Source organism: Botryllus schlosseri, chromosome 7 (genome assembly GCF_051294905.1).
Source record: "Botryllus schlosseri isolate E-star chromosome 7, Bs_hap1, whole genome shotgun sequence".
Classification (NCBI taxonomy): Eukaryota; Metazoa; Chordata; class Ascidiacea; order Stolidobranchia; family Styelidae; genus Botryllus; species Botryllus schlosseri.
Genome location: NC_137242.1, coordinates 6,691,017 through 6,705,017, shown reverse-complemented (window position 1 = coordinate 6,705,017; position 14,001 = coordinate 6,691,017). Strand labels below are relative to the sequence as shown.

The window sequence follows — 14,001 nt, the reverse complement described above, 5'->3', positions numbered from 1 at the left end:
TACGCGTCCGGAACATTAGGAAGCCAATAGTCACGACCGAAGGCAGTATGGTAGAACGAAAACCCGGAAATATCGAGCGACTCGGGTATAATTTACCATCAGTGCGGTATGGTGAAACGTTCCGCAGGAATAACGTGCTGGTTCTCTAATACTAGAACGAACAGGTGGCATTTTTGACGCATTTTCATTTTTGAAGAGCTGACGCTGTTCGAAGTTCCCGTAGTTCTAGTGCTAACGCGCTTTTCAATTCGTCATCAGTCATATCAAGAGAAACATCAGTTATTGCGCCACAAACCTCAGGACTCCTCATTTGATCTAACTCACACCGCACCTCAATCTTCTTACCTGACTCTCCCAGATCTACGGATGTGAGTAGATTGGCTAGCTGTCACGAATTACGGCATTTAACGAATAGATCTCCCAACGGCAAGACCTTTATTTCCTCGTAAGACCCTCTGAAAACACGATGCAACGCTTTGTTAATCGCGATGGGGCTGTACTGTCGCAATGGCTTGGTTAAACCTTTATTGACCGCGGTGAGGTTACTCCCGACAGCCATATCATTACCGGCGATACCTTTAGAAGCGGGACCAATTGATTAATCGCTCGCGGTGCGCTTGTGACCGAGGCCTGCGCTAGGCACGTAAATGTCAGTAACACTAACTGAATGCATATAGGGGTTCCAATATATATTACTCTATATTACTGCAAAGCCACTACACCTGAGCAGCAAGTAGAAGTAACTCTGTTGTTGACTACAAATTTTTCGTTCCTCAGCAAAGGGAGAGCCTCCGACCTCAATGACGTCCAGCACTCGAGTGGGGGAAGGGTAACTAATAATGACGAGATTTTGGGAACACTAAATCTCGCGTAGCGCGAAAAAAATGAAAGAAGTTGCATAAATTTTCCAGAAAAATACACTCGGGGTCATTTACTATTTACTTTCTGTGATGTTCAGCAATTGAAACCTTTGAAAATGCACGAGTCGCGAGGTCCGGATATCGCGCCATCAATAAACGAATACTATGGTAAGAATAAGAATTTAACTTACCATTCTCATGTTGAAGTATATTAACCCTTTTGAAGGGGGCGTTGCATATTTGCATTGGTTTGAAGATAATTGTTGAGATCCAGGTTACGATTTTGTATTTTCACTGCGTATTTTTCTGCTTTAATCAGCAACAGTTTCAACACTGCTCAGCAGTTGCCGTTTAAACTAAACCTACACGACCACCATTTGCTCTCAGCGCCACCTACTCTTCAATTTATAGCCAGCGCCCTCGAACGCAATCACTCATTTCGCGGCCAGTGTCCCCTTCGCGGTCGCCAAAGATTAACTTTATCTAGTGCCAGTAGAGCAGTCACCAGTGTGTGCGGTAACTGGTTAATTTATTCACCTTCGTCTCAATGTTTCCCTTTTTGCCCCTACTTGCGTGTTCGAGACTATAGAACCAAAAGCATGTTATAGGTATAAGATGGTTATTGATATGTTATTGGAATAATTTTATTGAAGATTTTATTATCAATATTATATTTTATGCTATAATGATGCGCAAGTATAACATTATGACAAATAGTGTAGTAGGGAATTGACAGATCGGCGTCGGTATTGTTGCATTTTATTGTTTTCCTAAGTTGATTTATTTTTCAAAATCCAGGCTTAAAAACATTATTTTCAGTTACAGAGACCAAACATTTTTTTGATAAGCAATTCGTCGTTTCAATTTACAGCTATAGTTGTGGTTTTACTGCCTCACTGCGTCTGCATCGATCCGTTTTCCTAATGTGGCTACAGTTTAGATATACCATGAAAAAGATTTCCAAGGTGTTTTGTATACTGGCATTGACATGGATGGCCTATATGTTTGTCTCTGTGATAAACACTTACCTAACTACTGTCGAAGATGTCGAAGAAATGAACAAAAGATGGGAGTGGAATAACCAAAGCAATGTCGTAACTGCCCAGAATTCCGTAAGATACGAATATTTGGTGTGGTTGAGTATAATATTCGTATAGTAAGCAGAAGTCATTTTGATGTAATGCAGGAGTGGGGTACTTTAGGTACTGTTGAGCGCATGAATTGAATATCATTTTAGGACAGGGGTGGGCAAACTTTTGAGCTCGCGGGCCGCATGCAACATCTGAATCCATTCGCGGGCCGCAATATATAAAATTGGGATTATAAACCATAAACGCAATATTGGTATTTGATTATATAGTGAGGACATAGAGAGTGTGATTATTTTAAACAAACCAAACATTGCTTTGATGATATCGTACACGCGTCAGAAACATAGTGGCGAGATTTCATAGGTTGGTCGACCTCAATAACCAATTTTTCAAAACTATAGAGATTTTTTTGTTGTTTTGTGGTATATTGGTGGTGTTTGTCGACTACTATGGTCATTTACACCAGGCCGATATTCTTCATTTTTCCCCGTAACTGCCGACTTATAGCACGACCAACTTCTAGGCTTTCTGTAAGACACCGCTTATGCGGATGAGGTGACGAGGAGGAGCCTAGATAAACCTGCACCCCTTGGTGTTGCAGACGCGGATCATACCACTGCGCTCTCTCGCCACCTGAAACTACCGAGATGAAAGTCGGTTGTAACGATTCTTAGAACAGGATTAAAATTTTATTCGGTGAGCAGCGATGTGTTCATACATTTACTAATTCCACTTTTGGTTCTGTTCCAGGACACACAACGCTGACAGCATCATAACCATGTTAGCTTCAAACACGCTTCTATACTATGTGTAGAAAAAATATAAATACCCTAATTCTACGCATACATAACACGAATCTACCTAAGACACGTGCGAATCGTTTTTTATAAGCACATCACAGAAATAATTAAAACTAGAGAGACCAAACTGAAATCACACTCGTGATCCGAATTATGTCAATCTCGTTTAGGATTTCTGTGATTTTCGGCAGTTGAAACATTTCAAACTGCGTGGGCCTTTAGATCGGTCTGTCGCGCCTGAAATTAAACAGTAATTATTTACCTTAGAACAGTGGTTCTCAAACTTTTTAAAACACAACCCACCCCCTACCCATTATGATGGTGAAAGATTTCGCGCTCCCCTTATCGTCATATCACAAAACGCAACCAGGATGCTAGCAAGCCTAACGGATAGTTACGTCTGTGGCTGAGATATTTTTAAATTTGAAATTCAGACTAGATACAGAGCAACAATTACAAATTGGATGTTAATTTTCAGTTGAGCTCAGCTTCGCGCCCTCCTTCAGACACTTTCACGGTACCAAGGGGTGCGCTCCCCCTGTTTGAGAACCACTGCCTTAGAATTATCATGGTGAAATAGCCTATACTAAGAAAAAGTTTAATCAAGTCCCTGCATTAATTCGATTTTTAGTGCGCATTTTATCAATGTTTTTAATAAGTTTCTTCAAACTCTCGCGGGCCGCACAAAACGGTGTTGCGGGCCGCATGCGGCCAGTGGGCCGTAGTTTGCTTACCCCTGTTTTAGGATATGCAAATTTTTCCTCATTTTCAAATTTCGTGCGTAAATACTCAAAGCACACAAATGACATTTATAACGGCCCAGATTAGACTTCCAGGGGTATGACTGAATGATAATTTCATTGCTATACGTAGCGTACGATGCCTAACTATTAGGGATGGTGTTAACCTCTGAAAGGTTCAGGTTCGTGTGAACGCGAACCTTTTTGAAAGGTTCTGCGTGAACGCAAACGTGAACCTCATGACGTCATGTGACGTCATATTGCTAATTCTAACCTTGCATTTCAGTGAGGTGATAGCCTTTTTACACGATACCTAGGGACGACTCGGGTCACTTAATACCACAATGCTGAAGTAGCCCACATGCTCACGTTTTAAACGTCGCCAAATGTATCAACTAGGGCAATCAAATTATATAAAATCAATATCTTCCGTCGTTTTACCAACACTATCGACGAGGACTCACATGGAAATATAAGCTACGCCTTAACGGTTTAGGCCAGATCTTACAACGATTCGTCCGCATACGGCCCGCGGCCGTGTGTTTGACACCCATGTGTTAGATAGATAATCGAGGTTTCAACGCTCCCACTATCGAAAATATAAATTTAAATATGATCAGGCGCGGAACCACCCGGAATTCGCCCTCCAAGTCTGAAATATCGGCGTTGTCCGAACAATCGGAAAGCCGCAACGGGTCATTGTTATGGTCATTGTCATCCGATTGTTTTGAACAGTGCAGATTTTAGATGTTTAGGGTGATTTTTCGTCAAGGTCTGGGGCCTTAACGTATTTTAATTCATATTTTCGGAATCAGTGCGACAGTAGCTTTCGATCAAGACTAGATTTAGTAAATTCGGAGCTCTGGATGATAACTTTTGGATTGCCAGAAATCCTACAGTCTGACTCAAAGCAGTTCTGAATAAAGCCTCAGCGAAGCGGAACGAAGTGGCAAAATCGGTTGTTGCAATTCCATGTTTACATTCGATACTCCCACAGCAGTAAAAAATAATGGTAACGATATCCATCGCTAATTAAAATTTCTGTCAGTAGCAAGAGGCATAAAACGTTGGTACGCAAAAACATCGACTCTTTATATACGCGACTCGAATCATGAAAATTGATACTATAGATTGTGCCAGCCCGGTTAGTAACTACATCATGTGTATAATATCCGGTGTAATAATCCGAGTGGTAAGCGTCCTATTAAGACTTACTGGAACTAAGTTTTATTTAATGTGCTCTAGAACCGGCACTTTATTCTTTCTGGTTGCGTAATAGGTCGGCCCTACATAATACATAACAAATATTATTTGGACTTTCCACGTCTTTCATGATGTCATAATAAGTGATACTCGGCGCATCCAATGCACTCGGGTAGGCCTACTCGTGTTCGGCTATCCCTTGTTTGATATTATAGCAGATACAGCAGAGAATCCAATATTATTTAAAAAGCTATTACATTCAACGAGCGTTACGTTACACTAGAATCAAGACTTCTACACCGAGGAAGAATTACTCCCATGGGTTAAAAGGCCAATATTTGATTTTGGCTATCCGGGGAAGAACGGTGCCGGCTACCAATTACGATTCCCTTACCGAGAAGAAGAACGCATGATAAAGAAAGGCTACGACACTTACAGATTCAATGAATACGTCTGCTCGAAAATACCCTTGCACAGAACTATCGCAGACGGTAGGCCAGATGAGTAAGTAGTATAGTCTACATTTCGGTGTCAGTTTGTTTTCTGATACGCATCCATGTTCCGTATCTGTGTGTAGATGTAAGGCGAGACGTTGGAAGAAACCAATGCCGCAAACTTCGATCATCATAACCTTTTACAACGAGGCCTGGTGCACTCTGATGAGGACGATATTTAGCATTCTGGAGACGACGCCCAAGATTCTACTGAAAGAAATTATCCTGGTTGATGACGCCAGCACGATGGGTATGTCTTTAGTTTCTCTACGTGAAATTACAGGCTCTTCAACTGCAGATTTTAACATAGCGGTGATTGTAATTTCTAGAATGGATTCCTTACCAGATAATTCTAGTTGTTTTTAGATGTCAAATGTAGCTTTGCTCTAATTCCAATTCTAATCTAATTTTTGAAATGTTTCCATGCTCTAATTTTCATTTTAATCTAAATACCGGTTTCCTTGAAAATGTTACAGGCGAACTGTATAGTGCGAAACGAGCTAATTTTATTGAACAGACATTTACTATGATCATTGCTCATGCTCATGTTTACGAGAATGAATTCTAATTTGATATGAACTAAATTTGATGTTGATTCCAAGTTTTAGCAAATTCAGTAATTCTAATTTTAATCTAATTGGGCAAAGAGTGTTAGCTATAATTCCAATCGTATTCTAACATGGAAAAATGTGTAGCTGTAATTCTAATTCTGATACTATTTGGAAATGCTGAAGTCTATACTCTGATCTTTGAACGATCATTTGTTCGCAGTTCGGCTCACTCATCGGGTGAGTCACCGATGTCCTGATTTTTGAACTGTGTTGTGGGCAGAGGTGGTCAAAGTAGTCAAGAAAGCTACTCAAGTAGAAGTAGAAGTAGCGACGAAACAATCTACTGAAGTACGAGTAGAAGTACTTCTTCCATAAGCAACCTAAAACTACTTCAAGTAGAAATAGAATTGACCGACTTTGAATCTACTCAAGTAAGTAAGTAGTTGTGAAAACGATCGTACTTCGTTCACATGGATTGTCAAAAGGTGCAGATTGAGCTACGCGAAACGTGCCAAGCTTGATTCATATTGATGCATACCAGGAGGTATCCAATTTTCGACAGCATAAGCATTCGTCCGCATCATGGGATGAAAATGATAGTATTGATTTGGATATGCGATACTAATCCTATGTTTTCTCGAACAGCACGTTTTAGAAAATATCATGGTATGGCGCCCTCCCCCATATTATAAGGCCCGTAGTTTAGTCGGAGAGCTATGCGGAAAAGTTGTATACGATACGGTGTAAACACTTTGCGCGATTAGTAAACGTTAAATAAGAAATACGGTGGACCGTAAAAATGCCATATTGTGTTTGTGTATATTTATTTCCGGGAATTAAAGGCATTGCTACACTTGCTTTTATACTTCAACATGTATGTTATCCAGACAAAAGAACTGATATTAATTAGAACTCAAAGCATATGATACCGGGAATTGAAAGCGGAAAATGTATTACACGTCTCTAGTCCAGAAAGTTTCAAAGATGGTATGCTAAAACAGCTTTAAAACTAAAAAAAGTCAGAGTCCACTTTTCCAGATTAGGACACGCCATGGATATGTTAGATTACGATATGATAAGTAAATGCTAGATTGCGAAACATCAGTTTCAAACGTTATGATGAGCCATATTTACACTGTGACGAACTATTTTATATGGGCGAAGGGCGACAGTGTGGTGTGAACGGAACCACGCCAACCCACTACCTAAATTATATTCACCGATACTATCGTGAAATTATACTGGTTACTCCGATTCCACTGCGCGCGAGGCGCGTCAACTTTTGTGAATATTAAATGTTGATACTCCGTGAAAACAGCCCCGAAATTCCTCAGGCTATCTTCCTGATTGGAAGATTGAACTACTTCTACTTGACAAACTGAAGATTGCGAAAAGTAAGTAAGTAGATCACAAATCATGAAGTTGAAGTAGTAGTGAAAATCAGATCAACTTGAGTAAGTACCAGAAGTAGAGGAAAACTACTTGAGTACTTCGAAAAAGTAGGAGTACTTCGTTACTGACCACCTCTGGTTGTGGGTATATATGGCTGTGAGCAATAGTTTTGATCACTGATATCAATTTTCAATGTCGAGTTTGTTACTGCCTGGAATAATTAAACCTGTCGTTTGTATTAATTCCATGTCGAAAGCAACTCGCGGCTATCCGAATCTCTTAGATTTTCTGCTGCGTCGATATACCCTGCACCGTAACTGCCGCACCCCAAACCCCTCAATTGGGGGAGGGCGAACTCGATGGGGGGCCCAAAATTATTTCGTGAATTAGCATAAATCATAGAGTATTTTTTCCGCGCTGCGCGCGAATTCAAGTAGCCATTTATCTTTATTATTTGGTATTGGGCCATTACCGCGCCACGACCCACCAAGACATACAATCAAGTTTTAGGCCATATAACATGCGACTCCAAGAAGTGCGCCCAAACGATTGGCAGCGAGAAAAGCTTGGCCGAAAAGGTCTATGCCCTTATGCAGATCAAAGACTTCGCTATATATACAAAATACATATAGGTTTAATTGTCCATAGGCGCCTAAATGACTGGCGCCGAATGTTCCTGTCTTCGCAATCTGAACCTCACAAGACAAATACCATCCCGCTGGGAAAAATTTTATGCCAGTGAAGAAATACCAATTTGAAATCGTGTGCTTCTCTTAGTTTAGAAGCCTACGTTTGGGCCGTTCTATAATTTTTGATACAGCAGACTGGAAGTCACGAATTAACATCATGTAACGAAGTCATTTCAACGGTTCCGACCGCCCGAAGATGTTTAATCATTATTTACGGGCCCTCCCGTTTTCAAGACACTTCACTCAGCTCTACCGGTAAATCTAATTACGTGAGTAGAGAGAACAATAAATTGATAGCATAATATATATGCAGTCGCCGATCTGATTGACCGATTTTATCATAAATTATCGAAAATTTTCGCGCATCGCGCTGACTCACAATACAGTACGGGTAATTTCGTGACAAACGCGAACAACGTGATGGGGGGTCGTTTTATCATCATATGGGAGCCCAAGACCCACGTTTTTGGGGGCCTGACGAGGTGCTGTTATGTTCCTGCCAACGGGTATATGCCCGAAGATGTTTAATTATTATTGAGTGGTCCTACCTTTTCAAACACACCTCACTCAGCTCTACCGGCAAATCTGATTACGTGAGTAGAGAGGACAATAAATTAATAGCATATTATATATGCAGTCGCCGATCTGATTGACCGATTTTATCATCAATTATCGAAAATTTTCGCGCATCGCGCTGGCTCACAATACAGTACGGGTAATTTCGTGACAAACGCGAACAACGTGATGGGGGGGATCGTTTTATCACCCTATGGGATCCTAAACCCACGTTTTGGGGGGCCTGACGAGGTGCTGTTTTGTTCCTGCCAACGGGTATACGCCCGAAGATGTTTAATTATTATTGAGTGGTCCTACCTTTTCAGACACACCTCACTCAGCTCTACCGGCAAATCTGATTACGTGACCAGAGAGAAGATAAAAATTGATAACAATGTATGCAATTCCCGATCATACTGACCGATGAAATCAGGAATTCTAGAAATTTTGCGCGCTGGGCGCGCTTAGGCGACAAAAGCTGATTTACTAAAGAAACTACCAATGAATACGGTGAATAGTGGTAAACAGCGTATCGCCGGAGGGGGGTCTGGGGGGTGAAGCCCCCCAGACGTTCGGTCTACAATCCTATGGGGGGGACAGTTTTTGGGGGAGGCCTGACGAAGTGCTGTTACGGCCCTGGATATATTCATCGTCTTACGCGGGAACGTCATAACTCTGGTACTCATTTTCTATAGAACATCTCAAGGGCAAGCTGGATGACTTCCTTCCTAGTTTGAAAATCGTCAAGTTGGTTCGGTTGAAAGAACAAAAAGGTATAGTTCCTGCGCGCATGGCCGGAGTGAAAGAGGTCACTGCTGATGTCATCACCTTCTTGGACGCCCACTGTGAGTGATTGTATTGTGAGATTTTGTATTATTTAAACAGGCTCATCGATTCGGCATCCTTCACTTGTCAATAAATTGATTTTACGTATGGTGCACCATAGCGTATTGGCTATTTACTTCAATGCGGTGTTTATGACACTGTATAGATGTTGCGTCAGCACCAGAAAATGCCAAGAATAAGGTATTTTGAAAATATAGATGTTTATGAAAGTTTCTGATAAAAATGTCAACAACAATTGGAAGTAGTTTGTATTAAGGGACGCAAAATTGTTAAATTCAGGCCTTTGAACCCTTCGGCGGGCGCCGGACTAGCTTCCAAGGGTTTCATGATAGGCGAATGAAAATCTTAGGGTCGATGCCAAAATGTGGAGTAATGAAATCTGGATTGACGACGAATCTGTGGAATGATCAGTAGATTATATCCATCGACTAGCAACTACATACATAATCCTTACCCGTAACAACGGAGTTTTCAACTGTTATCAGCCTATTTCGGACTGCGTGAATGAGATCAGTAATTTTTGGATTTAGCTCAACGACTAGGCATTTCCCGTTTCAACCGCTCTTGCATTTTGTTATATCATGTAGCCGTCACTCGCGACGTATGCTGCACTTAGCTCAATGCTTGTGTATAATTCCATTTACTCTTAACTTGCTATTGAAAAATGTCTATATGGTTCAATCACTGATGGACTGTGTCGATAGCGATATAGTTTCATCAATGAACGGGAACGTGTACTGTGGAAAAGGCCTCATTCGCAGAGAAGCAACCCGCTCAATGCGTACTATACACACGATTTCCTCGACTTTTCTTAGCCGGGTGGATATTTTTTTTCATATTATGCAGATTACTAGTCAATACACTCATGATTTCTAACCATCGGTTAGCTGGTGAAGGCTATGATCCAATTGTGGATGCAACCATTTTGACTTGGTATCATAAGTGGTATTGTGCAGGTAATTTTGCATGCATTTCAAATCGACTATTGAGATTAGATATTATAGAAGTCGGTTTTGTGTTGGGGTATTCGCTCTCCAACATCCTGTAACTTCGGCTTCTTCTCGCTGTTTGATTTGACAGAGTGGATACTGCACATTTTGCGACTATTGTCTTATATGAAACTCCAAGCTGAAGCGTTTTACATGGTGATTTCTGGTATGCAGTTGCAAATTCATGGCGATACCAAAACTGCTGGAAATGGAATATTAAAAATTACAAAAATAAGCTGGTTTTGGTATTTTTGGCATATGGCATAACCATGCCTGCTCAGTGCTCATTGTGATGTCCTAAGAGCGTGGCTAATGTGGAACAAATCAAATATGTACCTTTTATGGCAACCTTAAAGATAATTTAGCACAATTTCAAACATATCTGTTTTATTGCATTTTGTGAAAACTAGGGTTGCATTTAAAACAAAAATCAATTTAAAACAAACATGTTTAAAACAAGGCCCTTGTTTAAAACAAGTTTTTTATTGTTTCTTTTTTGTTTGTCTTTAAGCTATGACGTCACGAATACTCAATCGTGATGTCATAGTTGATTGACATTGGCAATTGAAAATATGGGGTAAATATAGCTCCTTCGACGAAATACTTGCTGTTGCACCGACTATTTTGAGGGTTGCAACCATCCCACATTGATATACGTCGGCTATACCGGGTGGTAATTGTCCGAAGGCACATACAGCATGTCTTTTGAAAAGTATTTACACAATTATGGCATAATTTTACAACTTAAAAAAACACGTTTTTTCAAAGGCCTTTGTTCAAAACACTGTTTTGAAGAAAATGTTTTAAAACACGGTTGTTTTAAATGCAACCCTATAGTGAAAACGCTGTGGGTTGAGGTCTTGAGGACGACTTCATGCAAATTCCACCACCTCCGCTAACGTGCTTACGTTCATACTACGTGTTTTGGATGCTGTGATATGATGAATCAGGGTTTCAAAGCTTCCACGGTGGGGAAAAAGTATCGAAACTATAAATATCGTTATAATATGACTCCAAACGGAATGGGGTGCATAATTTCAGTACTCAAAAATGTCTAACACAGCTCGACTCTGGAATCATTACAATAAATAATCGATTCGGATTTGAGTACTCGCATCATTGCGATAGCTACCAGATACTAAAAGCTGGCGCTGAGTTAATAGCGGATACTACGCTAACGAACAGCCGACTATTTCGATTTCAAGCTTACTCGAAAATCATTCTTGTCGGAATGTTTTCGTTACACTCATACAGGATCTATTTTTCAATCGATGTTCTGATGAAGTTGTTCAATCTAATTATAGATTACCAACCTACGTATAGGTACGCAACTGCAGGTGGTTACGCTTGCGCAAGTGTCTCCTATTGCTGAGCAATCTGAAAGTATAGCGTAATTGGTAGTGCTATAGCTGGCGACTCGAGCGCTGAAACTTAATATCATTGATCTTAAATTAATACATTAAATTAGGAACAATGATATTAAATTTCAGTGCTCGGATCAGTGCTATATATAGCACTACCAATTATGCTATTTTTAGATTGCTCAGCAATAAGAGAGACTGCCTGCTCAAACGCAACGACGGTTTTTCGGGAGCGGCGTATCTATCCGTATAGGTTAGTAATCTATAATCAAATTACGCAGGTGAATGCACCAAAGGATGGCTCGAACCGCTTTTGGAGCGAATCGCTGAAGATCCGACAGTGGTTGCAAACCCTGTCGTGGAAGACATGCCTCCGGATACATTCAGCTTGAACTTCCGACAAACGAAGTGAGATAAAGCTCGGCAACGCAAATATGCAGAACTTCAAAATTTCACGAAACAATAACATATGAGTAGCGATAGTCGGTAATGATTGGAATCTAATTCGAAACATATAAATAACCGAATATGTACTAGTCAATGTTTGTTGTGAACCGTCACTACTTTACTATCGATTGGATACTGGCCCCACCGCCAGTCACTGTATTCTTGCAACGCTGTCTACTTTCCATCCACGTTTTATTGTGCGACGCAATATCAGTTATGACACACGAATGAGAACGTAATTCAACGCCCAAATGCGTCGTGTAACAAATTATACTAGACGCATTGGTAATACGAATGTACCGAGCAGACAAGAATTAATACACGTAACAGATGATTACAAACGAAAAAGCGCGTATCCAATCAGTATTGTTACGCCTTTTACGCTGAACACAAGTTCTGAGTAGCATGAGTCGTGGCAATCGTTTCCTCATTGTAACACCAAATCAGCCTGGATAGCTGTTCTCCCGAGCAGCTTTCGCAAAGCCTTTGGGGATGGAATTAATTCCAATTCTCAGGCATGCACGATAACACACTGTCAAATTTCGAGCTCCAATCAAAATGACTCGAAAATCTGTCTCACGAATTATTCTGGCGCGAGAACGTGGCTTGCGGCGGTTATGGCCGCAATAACAATTTAATTTAGTGGGGAAGAGCGTGTATTTGCTTGTCCAATCGTGAGAAGATGAGGTGCTTGCCATATTGAAAAGGGAACTGTAAGCTGTAACATTTAGAAATTCTTCGCGACCCACCTGAAATAGCATCACGGGCCAGTGGTGGGTCGTGACACACTGGTTGGGAAATTCTGTGTTAGCATGGCCTACTAAAACCATGACTTACTAAAACTATGGTGAGCCATGGTACTAGACATAATATTCCCAACATTTTGAATTTCAATCATAACTGATGAGTAGGGCGATTTTTTTGAACTAAAATCGGAAGATTTTGACCCCAAGAATTTGACCTCTCGTATGCAAATTAGGTGTTTTCGCACATAGTGTTCAAATTGTACTACTTATCTTAATTTCTGGTTGGAATTGTCTGTCGTAACGAAGTAGTTTGACCTGAAAAAAAAAACGATTTTGACTTGAAAACTGACAAATTTTGACGTGAAAAATTAATATTTTAACGAAGTCTGGCCCTATGAAGATTTCCAGTAGTTACATCACGTATTATGGTAGAAATAATTAAAATTTGTTGTATTACAACGAACAATGCTTTCTTACATTCTCGGGTACAAAGTGTCTGTCCTTACTTAGTAACTTGCCGAGAATGGAGAAAGAACGTTCAACAGCAGCAATTGTTGTCTGATAACACTCTGAAGTTGTGCGTACACTGTTGGTGACACACCGTGTTGCTTCATGCTGACAATATTGTATGCATCATAATTTTTCATCATGCGCTTCTTTAGATATGAACAAAGCAATGCCCAACCAGTCTTGCTCCAATTAGAATATTGCGGTGCGTTGATCATACCACCATGTCAAATTATTTGTTTGATTTGACCGTTTATGATTCACAATGAGCAGACAATGGACCGTCTACAACAGTGGGCCTATTAAGTAGGCTGCAAGTTGTAAAATATCAAATGATACGTTCACCGACAGTGCAAAATCTACGACGCAAACGAAATGCAGAGGTCAAAAATTTTTTGACTTTGTAAACAATTTTGACAAATTATGACCTAACTCTACAATTTTGACAACATTTTGACTTATTTTGACGTGTCAAAAATAATCGCCCTACTGATGAGAGTTGGAAAAGCTTTCAGTGAATAAACTAATGATATCAACTTCATCGCTTGTCATTTTTATATCATCTCCTGTGCACTTTTCATTCCGTGTGTATGACTTTTAGTTACATGTTCTAGAATCGAGGCCATTGGGTTATTTGAGTGAAAGTCTACTCTAATTTCGACTTCTTTCTATCATTTCATCTTAACGTCATCTCCATGAGATGATTACTGAACTGAGCTAACCTGAACTG

General features: G+C 40.3%; 1 protein-coding gene across 2 annotated transcripts in view; it reads left to right on the top strand.

Annotated features, from left to right (window-relative positions):
* The window catches only part of LOC145443855 (polypeptide N-acetylgalactosaminyltransferase 6-like), a 34,214-nt gene that overhangs the window by 9,155 nt on the left and 11,058 nt on the right, over positions 1-14,001 (top strand). Inside the window, exons 2-6 of one of the 2 annotated variants that reach the window (XM_080321816.1) lie at positions 959-1,972; positions 4,978-5,198; positions 5,272-5,438; positions 9,071-9,220; positions 11,853-11,979. In XM_080321816.1, the coding sequence (XP_080177942.1) occupies positions 1,784-1,972; positions 4,978-5,198; positions 5,272-5,438; positions 9,071-9,220; positions 11,853-11,979 (854 nt within the window). In that variant the 5' untranslated portion in view covers positions 959-1,783. The remainder of the gene's footprint in view (positions 1-958; positions 1,973-4,977; positions 5,199-5,271; positions 5,439-9,070; positions 9,221-11,852; positions 11,980-14,001) is intronic. The other variant, XM_080321817.1, reaches the window with a different exon arrangement.